Genomic DNA, 27261 nt, shown 5'->3' with positions numbered 1-27261 from the left:
CAGGATTCTTGTTTGGCTGCCGTGGTTTAATGTTTTTATTAATGGTATCAAAGAATTAGAAAATCACTTATTAAAGATTTCTAGTGCATGGTGCAACTTCAAAAGGCTGATTTTTACTGTGGCTGTAGTTACACCCTGATGACAGGATGCTGACACCGAGACACAACCTGGTACTTCTGCTGTTCCATGATCTTCAAACACTGTGCAATCACCTGATTAAAACCAGAAAGTAATAGGAGCAATGAGGCTCTGAACCAAGAAATGAGTAAATCCTCCTCCTTCTGCACTCGTTCAGTAAAGCATTTGTTCTTATTTTCTGCAAAACAGTGAATGAGCAGTTGGCCGTAGTGTCGGGGGCAATAGCTGTCAGTGTGAAGTACCTCTGGGGCAAGGGAAATGTAAAGGAAGAAATGTCCTCTGGATCCCAAACTTCATGCATTGCATGCAGACACAGCCCAACCCTTTTAAAGTCATTGTGGTGAATTGCTGTAAAACTCCAATGAAAGCAAGTCCTGTGATAATCCATTTCTGGTATTACAGAACTCTGCTCCTAGCCTCCCAGTCACGTATTGGAAACTAGAACATTCTGCTCTTCCACATCCATCTTTTTTTAGGAAGTCATCTTTCATGTGTTATGACAACGGGGACTGAACTGCTTTTGGCCTTTAAACACAAGATCATTCTGCCTATTTCACTGCTGCTGCAGCACACACTGTCTCTGAAAAGCCTATGTACAAAACAACACAATTTGGATCTCAATGGGCACATGGTGTCAGTTCAGAGAAAGCTAAGCAGGAATTCCACCTATTAGCACAAACTATGGGATAAAGGAGCAAAACAATAGTGTAAGAACAGCTCCACATGTAAACAGGAGTTTTGTGCTGGTGAAAATTAACAGGAGAATGACAATGATTCATTTCAACTATCACAATGTTCTTTCCATGTGTAGCTCCTAGAGAGGCTCTACTATTAGAAAATACTACTTGGTGCTCTCCCTTCATCAAAGTCCCCATAAACTCCACAGAAAACACATCTATATGCTACCATAACTATGCATCACAATTAGGAGGATTAGTTGATAGCTCCATTTGTGATCTTTAAACAAGCTGCAGAAGCATAGAGAACAATTAATAAAGAATCTAACAAGGAAAAAGCAAAGACCAAAGGTGGTGGCTTTCAGGAACAGTCCAATGGTATGGAAGTTTGTCAACTTAAAAGAATCAATATAAAAGGCAGGGGGGCATCCCAAATGTGGCAGCAAATTAGAAGCAGGAAGAGGAAGCAGCAAAAAAAAGTATCTTATGTCAAAAGAGCTGAACTTCAAAGAGTGAGGATACAGCAATGATGCAAGATTGAAAAGAAAGGATTTGGATACCATTTGGTTCTGTAAAGTTAACTGAGAGGTTCAGTGAGGAAAGGTTTAAGATAGATTACTGGGGAAGAGAAAAGATGCTAAAGCTAAAATTCCACAGAAAATGGAGTGAGAAATGGGAGAGCTGGTTGTGGAACTCTGTGTACCACTGACATTGAGCGAGTCACAAGCATTTGCCTCAAGATCCTTTGGAGATCTGAGAATAAAACATTCTAAGATGAGAAAACCCACTTTTCTAGTGTTTTGAGGTAGAATTATGCCATCATCCCAGAGTCTGGCAGAGGAGTAAAATGCACTGCTTTCTTCCTCTAGCCTGGAGAGGACACAGTATTAAGCTCAAAAGCACAACAATGTATTAAAAACTGTTGTGCCAGTGAAACAAAATTATAGATGGAAAAGGCATATGTTTAAATCTCAAGTGAATATGCAGACCTATGGTTAAAATTCATTAGAATCCACTAAATAACATATGCCAGATCTGATCATTCTGCAGTACAGGCCAGCCTCCACATACAGATGATCACCACTGTTCAATACACAGCAGACTATCTTCATTTGGGGTTGTATGGGAGTTTTTAGGCAAGCATTTGCATTTCTTTGAGAAGATCTTAAGAGGAGTCATAGAATTACATGGAAAAGTAAAATATTCAGTAGGGTGAGGTTTGCTTTATTTGTCTGGGGTGTGTTGAGCTGTAAGATGAGCAAGCAGGCAATTTAACTAACTAAGCCCTGCAGGGGTTTCTATTTCATGTCCTTACTTTTCTTTCAGCTGTTTCAGCTGTGCTTTCTCTCCTCTGTGCTCACTGTCCCCAGCCTGTGGGACTGTGGAGAGTTGTCTTGAATCCCCAAGAGCAACCCTTGCATTAGGCCACAAGAACAAGAAGTTTGGGCTGAACGATCTCCCACACTAAAAAAAGAAAGAGCAGAGAAGAAAGTCCTTGAAATGAATCCCAAGAAGATGGGTGTGGGATGGTTGAACCATTCTGTCTTGACCTTATAGTACAGTTTAATTTGTAACAGATTAATGATACAGCTCCTCTATCAGTACAGACACCCTGTAGCACCATCACCATCCCCACTGCCCCCAGTATTGCTATTTTATCTTTTCCTTTTTCCCCAAGCACTTAAATGTTTAATTCGGCGCAAAGAACCCTATTGTACTGAGGAGCAGGGTGAACAGCACACCCACAAGATGTGTTCCTTGATCCATGGAAACATGTGCTGAGGAAAAGGCAGGATTGGCCTCAAGAAGGGATGCTTTCAGGTCGTGTGATTTTCAGACCTGGCTCTATGCTTTTAGATGCAGACCAAGTTTTCAGTAATAGGAGCTTGAGATGCATGTTTTACTCTAAAAGCAGTTAAAATAATGGACTGAGTTAAATGTCTGTAACAACAGCCAACTGTGGTTTAAAAATGAAGTGCTGTGAGATCATGGTATAGGGTGAAAAGCCTCTTGCCAAACCCATCAGATTTATACCACTCCTACCATAACATAACTCTTGCTCCCGAAACAGCCACCGACTACAATGGTTATTTTGGGAACAGCAGCACAAGCAACAGCAGCCATCATAGAGGCCTGGGCTTTCACTCTGCTGGTGTGAGCCTCTGCCTGGAAGGGAAGCCAAGATTTTAGATCCTTTAAATTTTTCTTCCAGATTCCCTCTGCTCCCACCAGCTCTGTATTTCCAAACCATTGATTTCTTTACAATTCTGCCTCTCTGCTGTGCTTTGGGGAGACCCCCCCTGCAGTCCTGGTCCAGCTCTGGGGCAGCAGCACAAGAGGGACGTGGAGCTGTTGGAGCGAGGCCAGAGGAGGCCATGGAGATGCTGCGAGGGCTGGAGCAGCTCTGCTCTGGAGCCAGGCTGAGAGAGCTGGGCTGGGGCAGCCTGGAGAAGAGAAGGCTCCTGAAGGGGAGACCTGAGAGCAGCTCCAGTGCCTGAAGGGGCTGCAGGAAACCTGGAGAGGGGCTTGGGACAAGGGATGTAGGGACAGGCCAAGGGGAATGGCTTTAAGCTGCCCGAGGGGAGACTGAGCTGAGCTCTTAGGCAGAAGCTCTTCCCTGTGAGGGTGCTGAGGCGCTGGCACAGGGTGCCCAGAGAAGCTGTGGCTGCCCCATCCCTGGCAGTGTTCAAGGCCAAAATCATGCTGTACTTTAATGCCTCGCTCTTCTAAAAGATATTCAAAGCACATTGCAGTGAACATCCCATACCTGTGAGATGCTTGTTGGCTCTGCTGCCTGTGGAGCTGTGTTCTGGAAGAAGAGGATGGGAATGCTCCACTGGCTGCACAGCTGCACGAAGTGGCTACCCTTGAGAGAAGCATCATGAGACAGCTCACCGTTGTTAGCCACTATCCCCACCAAGTGCCTAAAAAGCAAGACTCAAGAACATTTTCACTTCTGAACTCTAGAAATCACGGCACTGTAGCTTGTAACATTCTGAAGGATGGAAACGTAAATATCTGTACACACACACACACAGAGATCTATCATTTACAGAAGTTCAGCATGTAAAAGGATGCAGGTACATGTGTCATTTCATTCAAGGACCCACACTCACCTAACCAGAAGCCTTACAGTATTCCTGATACATAAAGCATGGAAGTATTAGAATGGACTAATACCCAGAGAGCAGGTAAAGCTATAGATGGCCTTGTTAGAGTGAGAAAGGTGACATTACTACAAGGTAATGTACAAGGTGCCTGGACTCTGAGCTCTCTTTAATTCCTGCATCATAGAACAAAACAGTCAACTTGAAAAGTTCATGCTTTCAACCTAAAGAAGCTCAAAAACTGTATTTTGCTACCTTTTTTTTTCCCTAATATGATTTGACCAGAATGTTATATGCTTCATGAATGTGTTAATAACACAGTCTGATCTGAATTACACGAGGATTTGTTGCATCTTATCCCATCTCCATCACATGGGGGAAGGGACGAGAGCTTTGAATTCAGTTTGAAAAGGAACACTTTTGAAAGATGCTGTTTCTGATTTCCTAAGGAATCTGCTGAGACTTCAGTGTTGCAACTGTCTGGCTGGTAGCTCCTGTGAACAAATAAATCATATCACCAGGTTATGGAAACCATTCATTTGTCATCACTCCCTGCTGCGATTGGCCTGGGACGTGGTGAATTCAGAGCTCAGAGACAGAAATCAGCTTATTTTGTTACCAATCTTTGACTGACTCAGAACTTCATAAACACTGTTACTGGATCACTGTAAAAACTGATGATGATGGGAAAGCTATTAGACAAGTAGAGAGGAGATTGAGATTAGATATTGGGCAGAAGCTCTTCCCTGGGAGGGTGCTGAGGCACCCAGAGAAGCTGTGGCTGCCCCATCCCTGGCAGTGCTCAAGGCCAGGTTGGACACAGGGGCTTGGAGCAAACTGCTCTAGTGGAAGGGGTCCCTGCCCGTGGCAGGGGTTGGAGCTGGAGGAGCTTTAAGTCCCCTTCAACCCAAACCATTCGGTGGTTCTATGATGTGCAGTGTGTCCATACATTTTGTTAGCCTTACCCTTCCACATGGCCAAATCCTGTTTCTAATGTTATTCTGTAATGAGCCTTGAATTCTTGGCATCTGCTTCCGTCCAGCAGACGGCTCAAGATCTGCAAAGAAACAGTCTTTACTGTAGAAATCCAAGTGAAAACAGGACAGTTCTGCTAAAAGACACACTCTTATTCAAATACTCAGCCTAAATGAGCACTGAAGCCCTTTTACATCTTCCACTCCACTGAATACTCAGTATGCACAAAACACCAGATCTGTGTTTGCATTTCGTTACCAACCATGTATTTTGAGCAAAGTTCAGCTCCAAAATTACTTCAGTCTTACAGAGCACAGTTGTTCATGTGCATATAAATGCTGTACAAAACCCAGCGTGTGCAGTTACGGCTTGTGTGCATAAGGACCACTCAGCTGTGGATTGCTCGGGCTTTTTCCAGACACAATTTAAAAGCTGCCTTCAAAGCTACATCACTTTCTACAGTCAACCCCCTCAAATGTAGGAATTTACCTCTGGAAAAGATACTGGATTCGCATCCTTGGAGACTAAATCTCTTCTAGAACAACACAATGAAAACAACATGGGCAGCTCAGCATGTCTCCGCTTCTGTGTTAGCGTCTGTCCCAACTTCAAACAAGTCTGATTTGAGCTTTGTGGGGTTTTCAGTCAGTATTTCCATGCAGCATGTATGTGACAAGACAAAGCCTTGATTCCCTGGGAGGTGTGGGGGGAAAAGGCAGGGGGAGGACACTTAAAGGGGTCACTAAAGGGGTGCACATGCTCAAGGCAGCCAACATGGTACATGACATACTGACACAGTATATAAAGGGGCTACAAGAAAGCTGGAGAGGGGCTCTGGACAAGGGCCTGTAGGATAGGACAAGGGGGAATGGCTTTAACCTGAGCAGACTGAAAGGAAGAAGGAACAGAGCATCTGTCCACATTACCAACTTGACAGGAAGAGTACACCTGTGGTGCCAGTCCCAGGAGCTCCTCAGAGCTATACAAAGGGCTGTGGTGCTCTATGGCCTCCTCTGGCATGGGTTCATAATTCAGTGTGGAGGTGATGTTTCGAATACATTCATAGACTTCCTTTTCTGAAGATGCAAAATGGTCACTGCAGCCACTGACACTGGGAGAGAGAACACCATTCTTAACACTGAATTGATGAAACCTGAATTCCGATTGGTAGAAAACTGTAGTGGCAGGACAAGGGGTAACGGGTTCAAACTGAAACAGGGGAAGTTTAGATTGGATCTAAGGAGGAAATTCTTTCCTGTGAGGGTGGTGAGGCACTGGAATGGGTTGCCCAGGGAGGTTGTGAATGCTCCATCCCTGGCAGTGTTCAAGGCCAGGTTGGACAGAGCCTTGGGTGACCTGGTTTAGTGTGAGGTGTCCCTGCCCATGGCAGGGGTTGGAGCTGGAGGAGCTTTAAAGTCTCTTCCAACCCAAACCGGTCTGTGATGTTGCATCAATTTAGGATAAAAATAGCAGGTTTTTAAAGCTAAGTATGCTGAATTCTCTACTACTCCTGAGAATTATTTCACATACTGAGAGGGAAGTCTGGCTCTTCCAGGTCCTCGGGGGAGACATATTCTCCTGTAGCAGCTTTTACCAGAGGTGGGCCAGCAAGGAATAATGTACCAACTTTATCTATAATCACAGCTTCTTCTGCCGTGGTTGGGATGTAGGCACCTCCAGCCACACAGGGGCCACACACTACTGCCGCCTGAAGGACACAGAAACCAAACAATTCAAGATGCTGGGAAGGGGAGAAGGGAAAGGCAAAACCATTAACGCTGATTTCAGAGGCTAAATCACAGCTTGGGGAGCAATGAACTAGAGATATAAATACCAGCATGAACAGCAGTGCTGGTTCTGAGAGAGTTCAATGCTTACTCTGAAATAACCCGGTGATTTGATGCTTTTCCATCACAGTAAATCAGTGACTGATAATATACTAATATAAAATATATCAGTAAATACTTAGAAGATCAGCATATAATCATAGAATCCCAGACTGGTTTGTGTTGGAAGGGACCTTAAAGCTGGTTCAGCTTCAACCCCTGCCACGGGCAGGGACCCCTTCCACTAGAGCAGCTTGCTCCAAGCCCCTGTGTCCAACCTGGCCTTGAGCACTGCCAGGGATGGGGCAGCCACAGCTTCTCTGGAAATGCATCCTTAAGGATGAAGTATTCACTTATGTGAGTTTGAATCTCCCTTCCCCGCGGTTCATTTGAAGCTCCCGCAGGCAGGAAGGGTGAGCTTCAGGAATTTTTTGTGTGTTTGAGAGTTGTTCCTAGAATCTGTACTAGAACAAAACCGTTTCAGGGCTCTGTTGGTACATCTACGTGTCCTACATGTCCTTGCACTCCAGGTGACACCGTACCTGAGGGATTCTCATGGCAGGACGTCATCGCTTCATTGTAGAAAACTCTGCCACCGTGTGACTTGTCAGGAAACAGCTCTGCCTGTCATTGCACACAAAAACCAAAGTGAGTTCCATGATCTGCTTCAAAAGCCAGCACTTCCTCCGCATTCCTTCACAAACGCCTTGCAACTGACTCTGGGAAGGTCAGCACCAACAATCCCACCTGAAGCATCCATATCCAGCATCACCTACAGTATTTATTCCCCTCAGACACAAAAGTACCCGTGTGGTTTGAACGCAGAGGTAAGTTTTGTCATTTTTGTTGAAACCCATTCATTCTACGCAAACTGAGACTGCAAACGTGGCGAAGGGGAAGCTCACGTTCATCCTTTCTCTATCTGTGACATGACTTCAGCAGTCTCCCTTTTTACTTAGTTTGGGATACAATTCCTTAAGCCGGGTCAGAGCTTTTTCTGTGTTCGCTTTCAGTGTGAAGAGGGGAAAAGTAGTCTTTGTGATAATGTGACCTCTGTACAGTGGAAGGAACCTGGACCAATTCTGCTTTTACAGTAAGAATTTAAACCCCTGCATTTTTAAGGGCCATGGAGGTCACTGCATTATTATCACAAACAGTGCAATAAAATACAGAGCAGCTTTATAGACTGAGGTTGAAAGTAGCAGCCTCAGGCCATGTCGTAGTTTACTAAGGACACAAAAGCATTCCAGCACCCTGAGGAGTACCCACGCTCAGTGTGGACATTCAAGTTCCTAAACTTTGATTGGAAGCTGGGTGCAGATCAGCCAAAGGGATCACCACCGTTACAAACCTTCCAGTAGTGTCCTGGAGTTTGATTTGTGGGTGAAACTCCACGGAGGTGTAACAGAAAGTCAGCAGGGCAAGAAAACGCGATGGAAATGAGAGTTTGTTGCTAAAAATGACTTTGATTTAGATAAACATTGGTGTTTTCTCTCATGAAGTGGTCCCAGTGTTACCTGCAGTGGCAGGAATGCTCCCCCACTGTCAACCAGGGACACGGATACCCACCTGTTCTGCATGGCTATTTCTTGAGCTCTTAACTGTTTCTTCACCCCAATGGGATAAATGGTTCCTCCTTTCACAGTTGCATCGTTTGCCATGAAGACACACCAGACCCCACAGATTTTGCCAACTCCTGTAAGTGGATTCACAGACAGACACTTAGCAGGACTCTCCAAAATACTCCAGATGAAACAAGGGGGCAAGTTACAGCTAGGATGTTCTCTTGGTAATACTGTATCAAGGAGCTGCAAATCAAGTTGCAAATACTGCAGAGGGCAGAAATCTGTAGATCCTCTGGAACAGCAAGCTAAAGGCAGAAGCATTTTAAAAAAGGGATTTAAATGACAGAAAACAGGTGCTAAAGTCAACTTACTCCTGGTGACAATATATGAGAAGAAAAGGTTGACTTCCATCCCTTGAGATAACAGGGAAGGCAACTCAAATTACCCATATAAAGCTAGAAACCATAGCAATCTGTGACAAAAGACAGGATTTCCTACTCTGCCCTTCTAGTTACTTTTTGAACTGGACCCACTCTTCAAAATGCAATGAAAAGACTTGTCTATGATATGAAAAATGACACAAAATAAACTGTGTCTCCCAGTGACTTGGTTCCCTTTCCTCTAACAGACAGCAGCTTACCTGACACATCGTCCTAGATTTTTTAAGGCAAAAGTCAGTAACTGGGAAGTACAATAAGTCACTGAATCTAGAAGAAAGGACCAACCTTTTTTCTTTAAAGGCTTCTCACAGATTTCCCAGCAAAAATCACAGAAGAATAATACAGCTGAACTTTTCCATGTTGGGATCTGCAACTTGCTAGAGCTGATGTTCATTTTCCTAGGAAAGCATATTCTTTAGGTACTAATATATTCCATAAAACTTACTGTGTGCATCCTTCTTCCTTTCCCAGCAAGATCAAACACTTTACCTTCCATGAGCAAGGCTGGTTACTCTGGGAAGGTGTACAGCACATACAAACACAACTGATGTACCTTGCCTGCCATCACCTACTCATTGCTGCACCCAAACAGCACCTCTCAAATTGCATTAAGGATCATGTTGGTTCAAACCCCTTTTTCCTTCTGGGCTGCATCCCCACAGGGCTGCTCAAAACAACCCCCTGAGCCCAAATCCATCTTTAGCTGTAACATGGATCATGTTTAAAGGTGATTTCCCATCTAGACGACAGTCACTGCCGTTACCGGTAAGGCCCCCAGCCGCAGGGACATCCCCATAGGGCATGTTGAGCCCTGCCAGTGGAGGCAGCTCAAGGAAAGACTCGTGGTCAAGCAGCAGCCCCAGGCGCTCCCGGACAAACAGCTTCTTGTTCCTCTGGGTGTGATGCCCAACGGCCTTGTCTCCCCCTCCTTTCCTGACCAGCTCCAGCAGCTCCAAGTATCTGGGTTGAAAAACAGAGCTTCCATTGATCAAAACCACCGTTACTCGCAAGTGACACTTCAGCACATTGAACTGCACTTAAACGTATTGCAGTCTTCATATAATGGTGTGAGGATGGAGAGGAAGTCACATCTTTGGATTATTGCTCCTTACAAAGTCTAACAAAAAGCAAAGCCGTGTAATTTAAAGCAAGCATTTAAGTTTTGTTATTCAAAACCTAACAAAGAAAAAACCAGAGTGAAATAATGCAAATATTCTATCTGCAGTTTATGTTCCTAGCTAGCAGCTGTTATTAAATCCCTGTTCTGCACTGGGTGTTGCCCATATACACCCAACAGAGTATTTCACAGTGTATGATCATAGTCTCTGCCAGCAAGCCCGCAAGCAGAGTACTGACAGAGGCTGATCATCAGTGACCAAAGCTAACTTTGAGAGGTACTACAACAATGTCAGCCTCTATCTACACTTGCAGCTATCCATTAGGCTCTTACAATTGGATAGCCTAATTCAGCATGGAGATTTACCATGTTGCAACTACTCTAGGGATGAATCCGCTCAGGGGCTGCCTCCTTCAGTTCCCCTCAACAAAAATCAGTAACTGGTAAGTAGAATAAATCACTAAATCCAGAAGAATAAGTGGAAGAAATCACTAAATCTAGAAGAAATGCACACTCAACAGCATGGAAACTGCACTTTCAATGTAGTGAACACTGCAGTGCCACTGCAGCCATGAGGAGGGGAAGTAATTACCCCTCATTGCCAGGGCAGCACCAAGTTCAGATGAAGAACTGAATAAACTGCAGAGAAATGCGGTATCTTGAATAGGTTTGATCTTCAATAAACCAGGTTCTTCATTTATTTCAAATAGAGCATTTTCCACCAAGATGAATCATCTCGAACCAAACCCACTGCTGACCTAACTCCTTATACAGCGCTCTGTGCGGGACTCCGTTATCTTACTGGGGCTTCCTGCGGACAGGAGAGATTGGAAAACCTCCGAGCCACAAGCTAAGGATCCTCACCGCTGCTCTAACAACCACCGCAGGAGGGCACAGTGCGCTCTGCCAGCTCCGCTTCCAGCTCCTCTGAACCCCTCCGAGCAAAGGCGGCTGCGTCTTTACCTTCAAGGAGCAGCACACAAAATGCGCTCTCCTGCTTTCATCGGCGAATCACGACCGACTGCGGCAACTGCCACCGCTGCTGGGGCGGGAGCTGGAAGCTCCGAGTCACCCTTTGTGCCTTTGCGTTCACAGTCAAACACAAAAGGGTTCTTCCGAAGGTCTAGAAACAATTTTCTAGGTCTAGGATGCTTTAATGCAGCCCACGCGTAGATTCGGGCACATTTAGGCTCCTCTTTTAGGGGGGTTGAAGTTTTTAAGCCCTGATCGTGGTAAATTCACTTTGCAGAGAAACTGCCTGAAAAAAAAGAGCAGCGGGGGAGCTGGGTTAAGCTCCAAAATGGAAAATATCCCATCCCCAAATTTATTATTATTAGGGCTTTTTAACCTCTGGGCTTCTCAATTGGGATTTCAGGGATGGAAGCCCCATCCCTGGCAGGGTTGGACGGGGCTTGGAGCAAGCTGCCCTTGTGGAAGCTGTCCCTGCCCGTGGCAGGGGGGTGGAACTGGATGAGCTTTAAGGTGCCTTTCAGCGCAAACCATTCCATGGTCTGTGCTTCTTCCTATGTTAAGCAGTTCCTAGAAGTGCCCATAAGTAACTCTCACATCACCTCACAAGCAGCAGCAGTTTTAAACCACCCCAAACCCAGCTTATTACCTTTTAACAACAGCCTCGCTGTTCCTCAGGTTGTCTTCAAACGCTTGCCGGTGCACAGACGGGATGAGTCCGTCCGGAACAGGGTAAGCTGGTGCACGCTGTCTGTATTTCGCTCTCCCGCTCACTAAGCGGCAGGGCAGCATGCCGGCTGTCCTTCCCCAGCCCTCACCCTGCAGCCTGCGCGCTGGCTGCTTACACAGATCCCTGTGCTCCCTTCCAAACGCGCCGTTTAAGGTGCTTAACCTCGGGAGCAGCAGGGATACGGCTCTGGGGGCCGTCCCGCGGCACAGCGCGTTCCACATCACTGCGGGCTGACAGCGACAAGGAAACAGCTTTCATTCCAATGCGTTAACCCCGTACCCCTCGATGGACCCCGCGCCTCAGACCGGGTACTGTGGGGGCACCCGGGACCGGGCCTGTGGGGCTGGCCCCGCTCAGCGCCCGTGCCCAGGGGCTCCGCTGCCTGCCCTCGGCATCCCCTCTCCGCCGAGCCCCTCCGAGCCTTACTCGGGCCGCCGCCGCCGCCGGGTCCTGCCGCTCCGGGTGCGCCGGGCTCGGTCCGCTCGGCCCCGGGGTCCTGGCTCCGGGTCTGTCCCGGGCACGGATCTTCTGCGCTTCAGGCAGCGCTGGAGCCTCAGGGGAGGCCGGGGATAACGGTGCCACGGGAGGGCAAACGCTAAAGAGCTAGGCGGGGAGCAAAGGGAATTGCTGCTCCAGGAAATCAGTGCCATTCAGTGCGCACGAAGCGCAGGGGCTTCCTCCGTGACCTATATGTTGTTGGAGAATAGATAACGTTACAGTACCTGCTGTAGCTTCAGAAACAACGTGCTGGGGCTTCACCCGCTGTTAAATACACCCTGGCCAGAAAGCGTCTTGTTTTCAACACCCTCTTTCCGTGCAGGTGGTTGCACGTCTCTGCTCCCAAGGAACAAGGGATGGGACAAGAGGAAACGGCCTCAAGCTGCCCCAGGGCAGGTTTAGATGGAGCTGAGGAACAATTCCTGCCCAGAGGGTGCTCAGGCATTGGAACAGGCTGCCCAGGGCAGGGCTGCAGGCACCGTCCTGATATAGGGAAAGCAAGTGCCTGGAAAACATAGGGTTAAGATACTTTTAGCTTAACTTGGGTCTCAGATAGAGAGCAACGTTTGTGTTGTGAGTCTGCGGTGTGATAACAGAATTTAGTAGTCTTACTAACAAGAGTGAATTGTTTCCTTTCATCCTTCTAATAAGTGAAGTGAACATCCCTGCTTCATAGCTGTCCTTGGGTTGTAGAGCCTGATTCCGTGCTTCAGTCCCTGCAGGTGTTCACACACCATCGCCATGAAGACAAGGTCTCAGTGCCACGGGGCAGTGGTGGCCTTGGCAGTGCTGGGCAATGGTTGGACTGGGTGAGCTTAAAGGGCTTTTCCAACCTGGCTGATTCTGTGACTCTGTGCCCTGCAGAGAGCACTGCTGGGCCCTCGCAGACAACATTTGGAGTGGTACCATTCCTCTCCAGAATAGCTTTAAGCCATTCAGAGCCACGACTGCTCAGTCAAAATGCCTGAACACTTTCCCATTGAAGTCATCATTAAAATTTTAACGTTAACCCGATTTTCCTTTTCCTTCCCTACCTCATCCTGTCCCTGGGCTGCTTCAGTCAGTCAGTTACTGTTAGTCATGGCATTGCCTTCTAGAAATTACCGTGTGCTGCCTTTCAGGGGATTCATTAAAACGCATTCCTGCCAGAGGGCTCTTTATCTGTTCCTATGAAGAAGGCTTCCCAGCGATAACTAAGCAATGACTAACACGATTGGGATGTAAGGATCCAGCACAGGCAGCAGACAGAGTCTGTAGGTAAGAAGCTGTGTATGTTACCAAAGATCAGCTCCTGTCCTGAGCCCTGCGGTGGGGAGACGAAGCTGTGCTGAGCCCCGAGAGCTCAGGGAGGAGCAGGCAGGGCTCTCTCAGGGCAAATGCAGCGCTGAGGAGCACCACAGGTACCTCAAAGGCAAAACATCCAAGGAGTGTCCTGCTCTATCTGGGGTGCGGGGTGTCCACAGGTACCCCAATTCCAGAGGGACGTGGAGCTGTTGGAGTGAGGCCAGAGGAGGCCATGGAGATGCTGCGAGCGCTGGAGCAGCTCTGCTCTGGAGCCAGGCTGAGAGAGCTGGGCTGGGGCAGCCTGGAGAAGAGAAGGCTCCTGAAGGGGAGACCTGAGAGCAGCTCCAGTGCCTGAAGGGGCTGCAGGAAAGCTGGAGAGGGGCTTGGGACAAGGGATGTAGGGACAGGCCAAGGGGAATGGCTTTAAGCTGCCCGAGGGGAGACCGAGCTGAGCTCTTAGGCAGAAGCTCTTCCCTGTGAGGGTGCTGAGGCGCTGGCACAGGGTGCCCAGAGAAGCTGTGGCTTCCATGGTGTAACCAGAACATTCTCCTCCCAGCAGTCTGAGAAGCTCCTAAAGAGCTGAGGGTGAGCGACAGGAAACACTGCAGCTTTACACAGAGCTGTGGTAATGTGTGTGAATTGTTGTGCTCTCTGCCTGCAGGTGATAACGGGCAAGGAGAGAGCGGTGACAGAAATCCATGCAAAGCAGGAGAATACATCTGAGGAGGTCTGAACTTCAAAGAGGTGTTGATGGTGATGAAAGGGCCAGGTGCTCAGCTTGCTGAAGGAGGCTTGAGTATGTATTTAAAGTGAGATTTGGGCTTCCTGTTGTTTCTCTTTGCTGGTGGGTTTGTTTTAAATGGACCCATATATCATTTCCCTGGATTCACAAGACTTAGTAGTTTGTTCTTTGGATGTATTAGGGGGGCTACTGTTCAGTTCTAATTCTCATGCTCTTATTTCATTTTCTATAATGAACTGTTAGTTAGATACATCATCTCTGAGCTGCTGGTGTTGCATAGCAGTTTCCTTTATGTCATCGTCATTTGCAGGCTATGTATTGGCTTATATTGTGGTGGGCTTGGCAGTGCTGGGTTAATACTTGGACTTGACAGTCTTTTCTAAGCAATCCTATGAATCTGTGTTATTTTACAGCTTTTCCAGCAGATAGAATCTGTGTTCACAATCGCAAGATGCTGCCTGTGATCCAGGTTGCTTTCACTCAGGCTTAAAAGGGGATTAAGCACTCTCATGGAATCTGAATGCTGCTTGCTGAGAATAGAGGGATAAGAAACACTCTTCAGTGCATTGCAGCCTCCACGTGTATCCAAGGGAATGTTCATCACGAAGAGAAGGCCTCGGTCACTGGGGGTTTGTACTGGGAGGCAGCCTGGTATAAATAACAAATCCTGTAATTAGGAGCCAGGAGGTTCTAATTGACTTATGCCAGTCCGGAGCAGAAATCCAGCCTTTCTCTCTGGTCATGGCACGGAGCATCCTTTGTGTAATGAGCACTGAGGGGAAATCGAGTGAGGTGGGGAAAAAAATAGCTCTTCTGAATGGATGCAGCCTCGTGTGAGTGTTTGAAGTTGTTATTTTAAGTGCTTATTTTAGCAGCTTTCAAGCTGAGGATTTAGAATATAGAGAGCAGCCTTTAGGAGAGCTGTTAATGTGGTTGCTGACTTTACCGTGAGCTGCAGCCCCGCCAGCAGGGATGAGATGTGCCATTTAAAGCAACACCAAAGCCCTCAGTGAAGTTTTGGCTCAACTTTATTTAGCAACTTGCTGGAGTGCACCGGATGCTGGGGGAAACCAGAACACACTCTCTGCATTGTCAGACCAAAGGCAGGCGGGTTCCCACAGCGCCCTCCCCTTCAGGTAGCTTCTGTTTCTTCTTTCAATTCTGGTCTTTAATACCCAGGAGCTTTCAGTGGTGCCCTGACCATTGTGGCCTGGAAATTTGTCCAAATTGAAGCAGGTGTTGGTTGTTGGCTTAGAAGTGCCAAGAGGCTCACAGCACTTTTCAGGGCTTGCATCATCCTAAACCAGACCAGATCCATTCAAACCAAATTGGACAAAACAAGTCGTTTCCTTTGCCCACTTGATGTTATTTGTGTTCCTACCAAAGCAGCAGCAGGTCTCTGGCAGGTACGCTGAGCACAGTGTCTTCAATTGCTGCTAAGAAGATGATTTTAGTTGTTGGAAGGTAGAGGAGAGCACAAGGAGTTAAATGAGCTGCTCGGAAGATGTGAGACCGAATGTGGGAGGAGCTGGGAGTCAGATCCTCAGCTAATGTGAGTAAATGTAAGTCCAGCTAAGGGTGTATCAGATGAAAGGCTGTTTCTGTACTATTCAGCTTCTTATTTTGGATGATCTGAGGTTTTATGAATCCCCACATAAAGAGGTGTGAAAGGACGGATATGTCTTACAAACTGTGTAAATAGTCGAGGATGATGTGTTGAGTTATGGAAGTTTTCTTCATTGCAGCTCTATGAGGCAGTAGCTGTATCACACCTATAAAAATACATATCAGCATCAAACCCTTACCCACATGTATTTGTCACAGAATTAAACACAGGATCACAGTGGGTCACAATTCCTGTTTCACCTTCCCAGACTCTCAGTCCCAAGGAAAAGCACATGAAAACTGCTGGGAGAAGAGGAAGCTGCCTTGCAGTCCAGGGCCACGTGCTGAGCTACTCCTGTCACTGGGCTGCATCGCTTTTGAGGACAGATCAAGTACTGTGAGGTACCAGCCAGTGATACCAGCCACTGCAGCCATACAGAGGTGGGTAAGCAGAGGGTCTGGGTGCTCCAGAGGGTTAACACAGCCCCGGAGGACAAACCTCCTCTGTAGCCCCAGGAGAGAGGGGAACAGAAAGGAAAGCAGCAGTGACAGGCAGAGGGAAGCGCCCCATTCTCCACTGACTGCAGAGGGAGCATTCGAAGATGCTCTTGAGGAGCTGAAGTTTTTGAAGGTGGCCACCTCTGTTTCTCATTCAGAGAAGTCATCTGCTGTTGGTGGCGTGTCCTGTGCAAGAGAGAGGCTGAAGGAGGAAGGCATGCGTTTTGGGCTTTGAATTTCAGCAGGTCAGAGCTTTTAGGACTTAACCATTTATCTTTCAAGCAAAAAGACTATTATGTAGGCCTACACATGTGCTTGGAATACTTCAAACAAGGCTTTCTCTAAGGAGTGAAGTACTGTGCAGCTCCGTTCATACATGGAAGCTCTTCTGCCTTAGACTCTGCCCCTCTTCCAAAAATACTGGGAGACCAAACTCCTGGGAGAGATGAAAAGGAGATGAGGGAGAGATGTGAGAGTGACAGGCTGGCTCGTGGCTCTGGGAGCTGGCATTTCTCTCTTGCCACAAAGAGCTTACAAAGCCATGAATAATTACATGATAATTACAGCTGGGGAAGCATGGTTTATTTGGGGAAGCCAGGGAGCGTGTGTACACTTGCTTACATTGCTGCAAATGTGAGCTCTGGTTTGTCTTACACCTGCAAAAATGCACAGGAGGAAAAGAGCAGAGTTCTATTCTAGTGAAGGCATAAGCTAACAGTGTGCACAGTTCCCCACTGCAGGGCCGGAGTCTGTCTTGATCTGCACTGGTACAAGCTGAAGAGAATAGAATTTGATTCTGCAAATCCAGACAACTGGTGGGGATGCCACCAAATACATGTGACTTTCATGGGTTGAAATGGCAGAGCTGGAACATGGCTTGTTGGTTGTACCTGTACAGTTACCTGAAATCACAGAATCCCAGCCTGGTTTGTGTTGGAAGGGAGCTCAAAGCTCCTCCAGCTCCAACCCCTGCCACGGGCAGGGACCCCTTCCACTAGAGCAGCTTGCTCCAAGCCCCTGTGTCCAACCTGGCCTTGAGCACTGCCAGGGATGGGGCATCACTGAATGGCTCTGAAAGCCTGGTTTACAGTTTCAACATGCAACAACTATGTGAAGATCTGTGGCTTCATCCATTTTAAAGGCCTGATCAAGAGTTTTCTGAAGTCATCAGAAAGCTTTTTATTGCTCAGAGGAGATGCAGATCCAATTGCAAATAGTTGGGTTGCTCGCTGGTGTATTATTCTAGGCAGTGCTGATTGATTTATTCTCCTGTGCAAACCTTTGGCAGTGAATGGTGACACCAAAGCCTCAGTCTGTGTTTGACTGTTTAGAGTCCCTTGAACATGGTTTTGTAAGGCCACTGTTAGCTAGTAATTGGTGACTGGATGTGGTTAGGGTAGTTAGATAAACATACAGAGGAAGAGGATGAATCACTGGGTAAATATAATATTGATGCTGTAGGAGCTGCTGTTATGTACAGCACATTTGTGGCATACGTGACGTAGCTCTTTGCTGTTGTCAGGAAAATGTTACTTGAACGAGGGATGGAGCCCCATCTGCATATCCACACCTTCCTGGTGCGTGTGCTGCCTCTGTTCAGACTCTTCACCAGCTGCCAGCTTTTAACATACCCCACTTCTCTTTACATATCCCCTTCGAATCTGATCCCCTCATCTGAGGTCGTATCAGAGATGTTTCCATTGCTGTAAATGTCGGTGGGGTTGCATCATTAAAAGCCCTAAAGTAGATGGTCTGTGTTAATGTATAAAGACATTTATGCCAGTGAAACAGCATTATAGTTATTAGTGGAGCGTGTTGGCAGTTTCAGTCAGCAATTTTGGCAACCACGTAGCATAGAAAAGGATAAAAATACCATTTACTGTGATTTTCATGCCGCATAACAAGGATGGAGTGATGCAGTACCAAAATCACAAAGAAAAGCCCTGCAAGTCGCTTTCTGCTCCCTCTCTTGCACTCTTCCAGGGTGTTGGCAGGCACTTTAAGTCTACCTGAAGAGCATGTGGGTGCTGGGGCACCCCATGAGCCACAGATGGAGCTGTCAGCCTGTGGGGAGGGAAAAGGAACCGAGGCAGAGTCATTGATGCCAACACGTGTGCATGCAGGTGAAGGGCTTACTCATCCCTGGTTACAGTGCTGAGGATTTGAGCATTAAAAAGGCCTAATTAGAAGGCAAGGTAGATGTTTGATCACCCTGTTGCAACCCAGATAAAAAGCATGCACATATGTATGTGTGTATATATATGTAAAACATTGTGTATATATATGCACATGTGCTGAAATGAGTTCTCTGATCCCCTGGGGTTTATTTGCAATGAAAACTCTTTGTTCAGAAGAAGGCAAGCTCAATGGCTATTACAGAAGCACAGTTAGCACACGCACCCAGTTCACAATGCCCAGCTCCCAGTTCCCAAATCCTTGATCCCGCTCTGCCATGGCAGAGTCCTCATTCCTCAGCAAAGCTGGATTGTTCTGGAATCATGAGAGACATCTTTTGAGGACAAACCCTTCCAATTGAGCTCTGTGACAATTGCTGTGATTTATAGAACGTCTCTATCTCAAGTTTGGGTGCAAAGCTGCAGCAAGAACTTTGCACCCCATATCAAGCAACACCACATAGAAAATTCCATGAGCTATTGCCAGACAAGCTACTGCAGTGATACCATAAAGTCCTTCTCCAGCTCCTCCTTTCCTGAGCCACTTGGCATGAAACGTTATCTTGACTTCTACTTACTGTTACCATAAAAACCACAGGGGTTTCTTCTTGCTGCTACTTGTTTTGTCAACGATCCAGTAATTGGGAACATGTGGATGAGCATTTTGCAGCAGCAGCAGAACAAAGGGCACAAACAACAATGAGAAGTGGTGCTCTGAGAAGCTGCTTTAGCATTTCAATCTATGGCAAGCAGCAGGGCTAGAAAGCCACAACGGACTTACGCATCAGGTAGCTTATATTCCCCCTGCTGGTAACCACCGATGTGAATATCTACAGCTAAAATGGAAACATGACCAAAAATTGATAGTTATTGCAGAGCATTTTATGCAGCGCTTCTGTTTTTGTTCATCTTTGCAGGAAATTCTGTTGTCACTTCACACTGAGTTGTTTTACACTTGGTTTGAGCGCACCCCCTTGCAATATTACATCATGATACGCTGCTTGGCTGTAATTTTGGTTATCAGTAACATGTTTAGCTTGGTTTGGTGCCCTCCAAATTACGCATATGGACTGTGACAGTGATTGTGAACACAGTGAGCAACCAACACCGCCAGAAAAAGAATGAGAAAGAAAACTCAAAACACCCTGTAAGGTCTTGAGGTACATTTAAAAAGACTGCTGGAAGGGTTCTGAGGTCTCCAGCCTCCTGTGGGTCACCTCTGCTACGCTGGCCAGTGACTTCCCTGGACCATCTTCCCCCAGACACCCTTGATTTAACTGAGCTGTCGTGTGAGAAGCATTCACTCAACAACTGCAGGCAGCAACGCTGCGGGGGGCTCGTTCAATACAGCCCTTAAAGCACAGCGATGGATACAGCCTCCTTGAAACCTCTATGCCATTGGATGCATCTTTTGAATCGAGATCTTTTTGAACCAGGGTCACCTACGGTTCCTTTGCAGCTCTCAGCCTTGCTGTTGCATAAAGAGGCCTTCGAATGTCACCCATTTTGTCTGACAAGATCCTTTTTTCAGCGTTCATCCTTCAGGACCACAATTTAATCATTTAAGAGGACAAAAAACCCCTCACCTATCAGTGGGCTCTCAGTTCTAATGGAGCCATTTTTAGCTGATATTGTTAAAAATAAAGTAAGAAAAGGGACACAGGCTTTCAAATTGGAAGCAACCTGGTGCTTTTAAGAAGCTCTTCTGGATCACTGAATGAGCACTGCTGGAGAAATGGAAGGAAATCTAAGGTTTGCCCTTGCAAGGTACTTTAATCCAGTATTTATAGCAGCACTGTAAAATCAGGACTGTCAGAGAAAGATCTCTAAGTGGAAATTGGCTGCTTGCAGGCCTGGCCCTGCTTTGTGATGGTAACACTTCATTTCGTTGTCTTGGTTCCCTCTGGTTTTGATGCTGGCTTGAGAAAGCACCTATGGGTAAGGTTGGCCATACCTATGATCCAGAAGAGAAGAGATGGAGCACCAGGTTTCCTGCTGGCAAGTGGCACTGAGGGCTTCCTGCAGCAGATGGAGCTGGGCACTGAGTGGGTAGCCCTCTTTGTGCCTCCAGTAACTCCAGTCCACACTGGTGCCCTGAGGATCACTGTAAACAGGGAGCTTTGAGATGTCTGTAGAGAGGATATTGGAGAAACCCATGGCTGGGATGTGCAGTCCTAGTGAATTTCCCCACAAAACCCTCAAAGAGATTTCCAGCTGTAACGTATTCCGCTTTGAAAACACAACCCAGCTTCCTCATTTTTAGGTCTCTGATTGTTACCCTCGGGTCTCAGCAGGACAGCAGCAGCATTTAACAGCTTCATTAGTGCCAGAGTGCTAATGATGCACCACAGGAGTGGCACCAGGAGCTGTTCTAGCAGGGCTGCAGCAGCGTTCTGATTCTTCAGAGCTCGGGAGCAACATTTGTAAAGGTATGAAATTAGTGGAAAATATTATGTTATCTGGATCTAAGCTACTAACAGTATATCAAGGAAGAGAAAATAGGAGCCTGTGAGCTGGCTGCGCTGCAGAGCAGGCGGCTTGCACACAGTGGGGTGAGTTACAGCTACTCAGAGTAACAGTTTCACCCCCCACAGAGCATCCTTCACAGAGCAGACTAAGGCAACACTGCAAGCTCTTTGCTGGGCTCAGTAATTAATCCATGGAGAATGGCTTACCCAATGCTTCCGCTTTGTCTGCACATGGAGCTGGATCAGAACAGTCTTGGAAATGAGGCATTTTCATTTCTTGCCGTGCTATGACACAGTCACAAGTTACTTGCTGTGTGTTTGTCCAGTGCAGGGTTCAGAGCTGTGTGGTTTATGTTTATAATCGGCCAAATAATCCAGATGCCACATTCTGTTTTCTTTGCGATTAGTTATTAATTGTGTTCATTATGTTTCCAGGTGGCATATAGGAATATTCCCAGAGTTATCAGAGTGGATTTCAAAGCATGCAGGAAACAATAAGTAAAGGTAAAAAGCTCACAGAATCTTGCAGCGTTTGCTGATTTACAAATGGCGAATGACTGCCTGTGTCATTTATGAGTGTATGTGGAAATATGGATCATCCATCACATTTCCTTCCTCCTGATCTTGACAATAGTAACTGGAGCTGCTCAAGGGCACACTGCTGGAAAATCAGTTTGCCTTTAGAGAAAGCTGGGGAAACAGAGAGATGTGAAGCTCTGCACATACTACAAACATTTCATCGTGAGCATCTGAGGCTTCACACTTTTCAAGCCTCAGGGTGGTTCAGTGATGCTATTTTATAGTAGGGCCTCTATAATTACAGTTGGAATTCATACACACACAGTCCCCAGGTACCCAGCTGATCAGTCAGATCCTTAGTGACTCTCTGCTAAGGTTCAGGCTGGTTGCTGAAGTGTGGCACTTCCAGAGCCTTCCCACCATCCTGCTCTGTTAGGTCTTGTTTTTATAATGACCCTTTGATTTGATATTAAATTATTATTGCCCAGCCTGGAAAGAAGGAGGGAGCCAGGGATGAGGGTTTGGGGTTTGTGCCTTGCACTTACCTATCTTCATAGAATCAACCAGGTTGGGAAAGCCCTTTAATCTCACCCAGTCCAACTGTTCCCCAGCCCTGCCAAGGCCACCACTGCCCCATGGCACTGAGGCCTCCCCTCCATGCTGTGTGAACACTCGCAGGGACGGTGCCTGCAGCCCTGCCCTGGGCAGCCTGTTCCAATGCCTGAGCACCCTCTGGGGCAGGAATTGTTCCTCAGCTCCATCTAAACCTGCCCTGGGGCAGCTTGAGGCCGGTTCCTCTTGTCCCATCCCTTGTTCCTTGGGAGCAGAGCGCAGCCCCTCCTGGCTCCATCCTCCTCTCAGGCACTTGTAGGGAGCCATCAGGTCCCCCCTGAGCCTTCTCTTCTCCACACTGAACCCCCCAGCTCCCTCAGCCCTTCCCCATCACCTTTGTGCTCCAGGCCCTGCTCCAGCTCCGCTGCCCTTCTCTGGCCCCACTCCAGCCCCTCATCCTCAGATCTCCTGTCAAGTTGCAACCATCTTTATGCTCCAGAGATCTTGGCTTAAACATCTCCTATGCCTTTTCTTGTAACGTGGCCTGTCTCTCTGCAGCGAGCCCAGGGAAGCGGGGGGCAGCTTTATAACCTGCCCGGAAAGCACCCCAGCACGTGGCAGCAGCCCTGGGTTTTCCTCTGCGCCCGCTCCCCGTGGCACACAGGGAGCAGTGGGGTGGGCAGAGCAGAGGCAAGGGGCTCCCCCCAAGCACACTGCATCACCGTGGCCCTGCCGCTGGTTATTTGCTCGCTGTACCGCTGCCCGCAGGGGGGCTCTAAGCCCTCCGCAGATCCCCCCAGCAGAGCCATGCATCCCAAGCCCGCTTCATTGAGGCGCAGCGGGAAAGCCGGGGATTAGCGGGAGCGGGAATGCTGTGAATTCCTGCACGCTCGCTCTTCCCCCGGCGCAGTTGGTGCTGGGGACTGCGCCAGATGAAAGCGGGGCTGTGAGCATCCCGAGGCGGCATTCCGGCGGATGGGCTGGCCTCAGCTGGAAGCGCCGGTGCTGCTTCCCTCTGCCGGGTTAGGTGCGGGAGGAATCCAGATCCTGGCACCCGTCGCTCTTCCCGCTTCCCGTCTGTTTTCTGGAGTTATCAAATTCTCGGAGGCAAAATCAGGACGGAGTTAGTTATAAATGTTAGGTCAGAGAGCACAGAAACAGGGGACGGGAGAATTTAATGGCATCCCGTCTTCTTGCTGGTCTTAAATAAGCGAGGTTTCTGCGCTGGAGCAGGGAAACTATTCCCAAGGAGCTCTTCAGAGGGAATTCTTTTTCCTCTAGGATGTCATTGTTCAGTTACAACTTATTGTTGTAGCTCTCCACAGTGGTAAAATACCCACTGATAGAGCTAAATTATTCCTTTTTGTATTTTCTCCACAGAATCCCATTATATGTATTAATCATCTTCTGCTCTCCAGCACCACAGCATTGTGCATGTGTAACTGTTATGTAGCTGTGGTGTGCTCACACATGAGTCACTGGGTGGGAGCCCACATTCTCTAGTGTCCGATATTCATCTGCACAGCAAATAGGAAACAACTATGAGAAATACTGTAATAAATGGATGTAAGAACAGCACAGCACGAACCAGTGCCCCGGCAGCCACTTGGGTTGGAAGGGACCTTAAAGCTCATCCAGCTCCGACCCCTGCCACAGGCAGGGACCCCTTCCACTAGAGCAGCTTGCTCCAAGCCCCTGTGTCCAACCTGGCCTTGAACACTGCCAGGGATGGGGCAGCCACAGCTTCTCTGGGCACCCTGTGCCAGCGCCTCAGCACCCTCACAGGGAAGAGCTTCTGCCTAAGAGCTCAGCTCAGTCTCCCCTCTGGCAGGTTAAAGCCATTCCCCTTGGCCTGTCCCTACATCCCTTGTCCCAAGCCCCTCTCCAGCTTTCCTGCAGCCCCTTCAGGCACTGGAGCTGCTCTCAGGTCTCCCCTTCAGGAGCCTTCTCTTCTCCAGGCTGCCCCAGCCCAGCTCTCTCAGCCTGGCTCCAGAGCAGAGCTGCTCCAGCCCTCGCAGCATCTCCATGGCCTCCTCTGGCCTCGCTCCAACAGCTCCACGTCCCTCTTGTGCTGCTGCCCCAGAGCTGGATCAGGGCTGCAGGGGGGGTCTCCCCAGAGCACAGCAGAGGGGCAGGATCCCCTCCCTCAACCTGTTATTGCAGTTAATGTTTTCCTTTCCAACCTGAAACTTGGATAGTGAAGACTCCTGCAGACTCTGTGGGCACTGTTTGAACACTTCCCATCTAGCTCCACTGGGATACTTCAATCTGTCTTGCTAAAGAATAAAAAAAGATTGATCATTCTTGGGGGTTGTTGTTTTAGGATACTTGATTTTGACAGTGAAAGCAGGTCTGTGTGGCTCAGCTGTGATGCAGACACTTGCCTCCTCTTGTTTGAGTCATCCCATCTTATTTTATCCAAGTTCTTAGAAATAACTCTCAGAAAGGTCAACCTTAGTTTAGTTAATTGGGATTTTGGGGGGATTTGGTAGGAGCAGTCTCATTCCAAATAATTAACCTGGGCAGCGTGGCATTCAGGGAAGGAAAAATAACTGCCCTCTTTCTCTGCTTTCCTTTTAGATGGCTGCACAGGTCACCCAGCCCCAGTTCTCAGTGCGCAGTCCGTACAACGTGTCTGCTCACCTTTTTACCCCTCCTGCGTGTCGAGCAAGGAGCAGAACGTGTCTGGCTCCCATCTGCACAGGGTAGCCGAGCTGGGGTAATAATTTACTGCCGATACAGAGCCACAATCAATTAGAACGCCCCCAAGGGTCTGGACGAAAGAGAGGAGGAGCTGTGAGTCATTCCTGAGTCATAGAGCCTCCCGGATTTATCCTGCGACGACGAGGTACTAGACATACCACTCCTTGATCTGGTCTGTCTCGAAAGGACAACTGAGCCCTCCACAGCCCTGGATATAATTGTGGAAATATAAATGCCAGCAGCGATCACTCCCTGGCAGCAGCAGGCTTTATATGGCTGGTAAGATTAGGGTCAGGTCAGGGTTTTGATAAGAAGCAGTGAAAATAGATGTAGGGCAGATTGGTCTGGCTGCTCAGGCAGTCTGCAGGCAGCAGTGGTCAGGTCACCGCTCTGCATCCCGTGGTGTGAGTTTTGGGAGCTGCTGTGGGAGGATATTTGGGATCAGTCAGAGATCCCCGCGTTGTTAAAGTGCTTCTTGTGCCTTTTCCTTCTCCTCGGTTTCTCCTAAAGGTTCTTTCTGCTGTGAGAGCGTTTTCACTGCTCCACATCGCTGGAGGCCCGAGGCTGCACCCATCTCCCACACAGCCCCGTGGCTGCCCACCATGGGTGTGCTCAGGACCTGCCCTTCCTCTCAGCACTGATTCCCTACGGCAGGGGAGGATGGAGGTTTCAGACCTCCGGCACAAACAAGGCATCCTGGTAATCAAAACCAGCTGGGTTCGTGTGGGTCCTTTTGAATTGGGTGGAAACCACCACTGGAGAATACCAATTGTACCAGAAGCTTTCTCAGTTGAATAAATCTCATGTAGGGGGGTTGTACCAGTCCTGTGCTCAGTCCTGGCTGTACAAGGAGATAGGAGCAGAGGGACCTGGAAAGTTCTGCAGTGTTCCTAGAGCCGCGGAATGCCTTGGGTTAAACTGGCTTAAAGCTCGTCTCCACTTTCTTGTCATCCCCTTCAGGCACTGGAGCTGCTCTCAGGTCTCCCCTTCAGGAGCCTTCTCTTCTCCAGGCTGCCCCAGCCCAGCTCTCAGCCTGGCTCCAGAGCAGAGCTGCTCCAGCCCTCGCAGCAGCTCCATGGCCTCCTCTGGCCTCACTCCAACAGCTCCACGTCCCTCTTGTGCTGCTGCCCCAGAGCTGGATCGGGGCTGCAGGGGGGGTCTCCCCAGAGAGCAGCAGAGGGGCAGGATCCCCTCCCTCCTCGTGCTGCACAGCATATAGGTGTCATAGAGCTACTTTAAAGTCATGGTCCCTGTTCTTTGCCAAAGCACAAAGGCAGAGAGGGTGAAGATGTGGAGTTTAGCCTTTGACAAAATCTGCTCTGAGGCAGGAGCAGTTCTATTTCCTCCTAACCTCCCTAGGACTGCTTATAGAACGTTTCCACCCTGGAGCTGTGCCTGCAGTTGTCTTACCAGGCACCCAACTCAGGATTTGAGCCCCCGTTTATGAAGTATTTGGTTGAAAGGCCTTTACCCTCCCTGCAGTGCTGACTGCTCCTTGCTGCCAGAGTAGCTGTGCTCCTTGGACTGTGGGCTGTTTGTTGTTAAATTTCACAGGGTTTTCTTTCCATGGATCACAAGTGTACAAAGACTTCGTGTGCGATTTGGTGAGCAACCTAAAAGGAGGAGGTTGTGGTCCCTCTTTTTAATACCTTTCCTTTAGTCCAAGCCTTATGCTTCCACTTCCACTCTATTATTCAAAGCACAACAATGATTAGACCTTTTGGTGAGCTGATTTAACTCCCTGTCTGGCAAAAACTCTGAGCTTTGCAAGATAAAGAGTGTGCTTTCTGCCTGGTTAGCAGTTGGAGGGGCCCAACAAGCACTGGAGCCGGCGCATGATAAGCTTCAGGAATGCATCACTGGGAGGGGGAGGATCAGTTCCTCCCCCTTTAGGGATCACAGAGCTACCAGATCAGCTCGCTCCATCTCCTGTAACTTCACCCTGAGCCTCCCACCATGTTCCAAGTCTGAACAGTCAACAGGTTAGGGAACAGTGATTTCACTCGGATGCTGGTGCAGGTTGGGGAGCTCAGAACAACCACAGAAACTCAAGTAACAGTGCAAATGGACCGGGAGGGCTCCTACTTCCCCTTGTCTGTCTAACAGACCTCTTTTGGCTTATTATATCCATTTCCTTGTGCAAGTTTCATGAATAATGTATCTTAAGTACCTTAAATGTCAGCTATTTTGACAGGGGTCTTTCTTAATGACAGGTCTCCTTTAAAGATGATGAATATCCACTGTAAAACATTCATTTTCCTTCTTCCTGTTGACTGAGACAGGTATTGATAGCAGGCTCAGAAGATGAAGCCTTCAGTCACTAAATGGTCATAAGCCTTAAAAATGCAAGTAAGAAAACCAATTTCCCTTATTCCTATTTCTTTTGCACACATTGAAGAGCTTTGGGTTAAAGATCAGTGCTAACTTTGATCTGAGATCTAATGAGCTGTGACAGGCACCGAGCTGAGCCATACAGCATCACCAGTGAATATACCTGCACAGAAACACCAAATGCATTAGAGATGTCATTAGACAAGAAGAAATCCATATTTCTGTGACTTTTCCATCTCTTTATCAAATGGAGTTGTGGTCCATGAGCAATTCTTGCTTCCTGCTGCACAGCAGCACTTCTCATTGCACACTTGTAGGCAGTTCTAATCAACCTGACACTTAT

At 47.9% G+C, this 27261-nt stretch overlaps 1 protein-coding gene across 1 annotated transcript; it reads right to left on the bottom strand.

The window, feature by feature from the left end:
* Window positions 1-64: 64 nt before the first annotated feature.
* LOC133277666 (methylcrotonoyl-CoA carboxylase beta chain, mitochondrial-like) lies at window positions 65-11765 on the bottom strand. Its single transcript, XM_061469746.1, is given in 15 exon segments — window positions 65-212; window positions 1604-1685; window positions 2131-2279; window positions 2859-2981; window positions 3583-3739; window positions 4888-4979; window positions 5824-5848; window positions 5850-6008; window positions 6428-6452; window positions 6455-6605; window positions 7266-7283; window positions 7285-7347; window positions 8241-8419; window positions 9492-9688; window positions 11464-11765. Coding segments are annotated over 15 exon segments (1806 nt in total). The 3' UTR covers window positions 65-128.
* Window positions 11766-27261: the final 15496 nt, after the last annotated feature.

The sequence above is a fragment of the Pezoporus flaviventris genome, unplaced genomic scaffold (assembly GCF_033815535.1).
Source record: "Pezoporus flaviventris isolate CSIRO_AGI_PZ_B2104156 unplaced genomic scaffold, CSIRO_AGI_Pfla_v1 ptg000059l, whole genome shotgun sequence".
NCBI classification, from domain to species: Eukaryota; Metazoa; Chordata; class Aves; order Psittaciformes; family Psittacidae; genus Pezoporus; species Pezoporus flaviventris.
The sequence above is the reverse complement of the archived record's forward strand: the minus strand, read 5'-3'. Positions and strand labels throughout refer to the sequence as shown.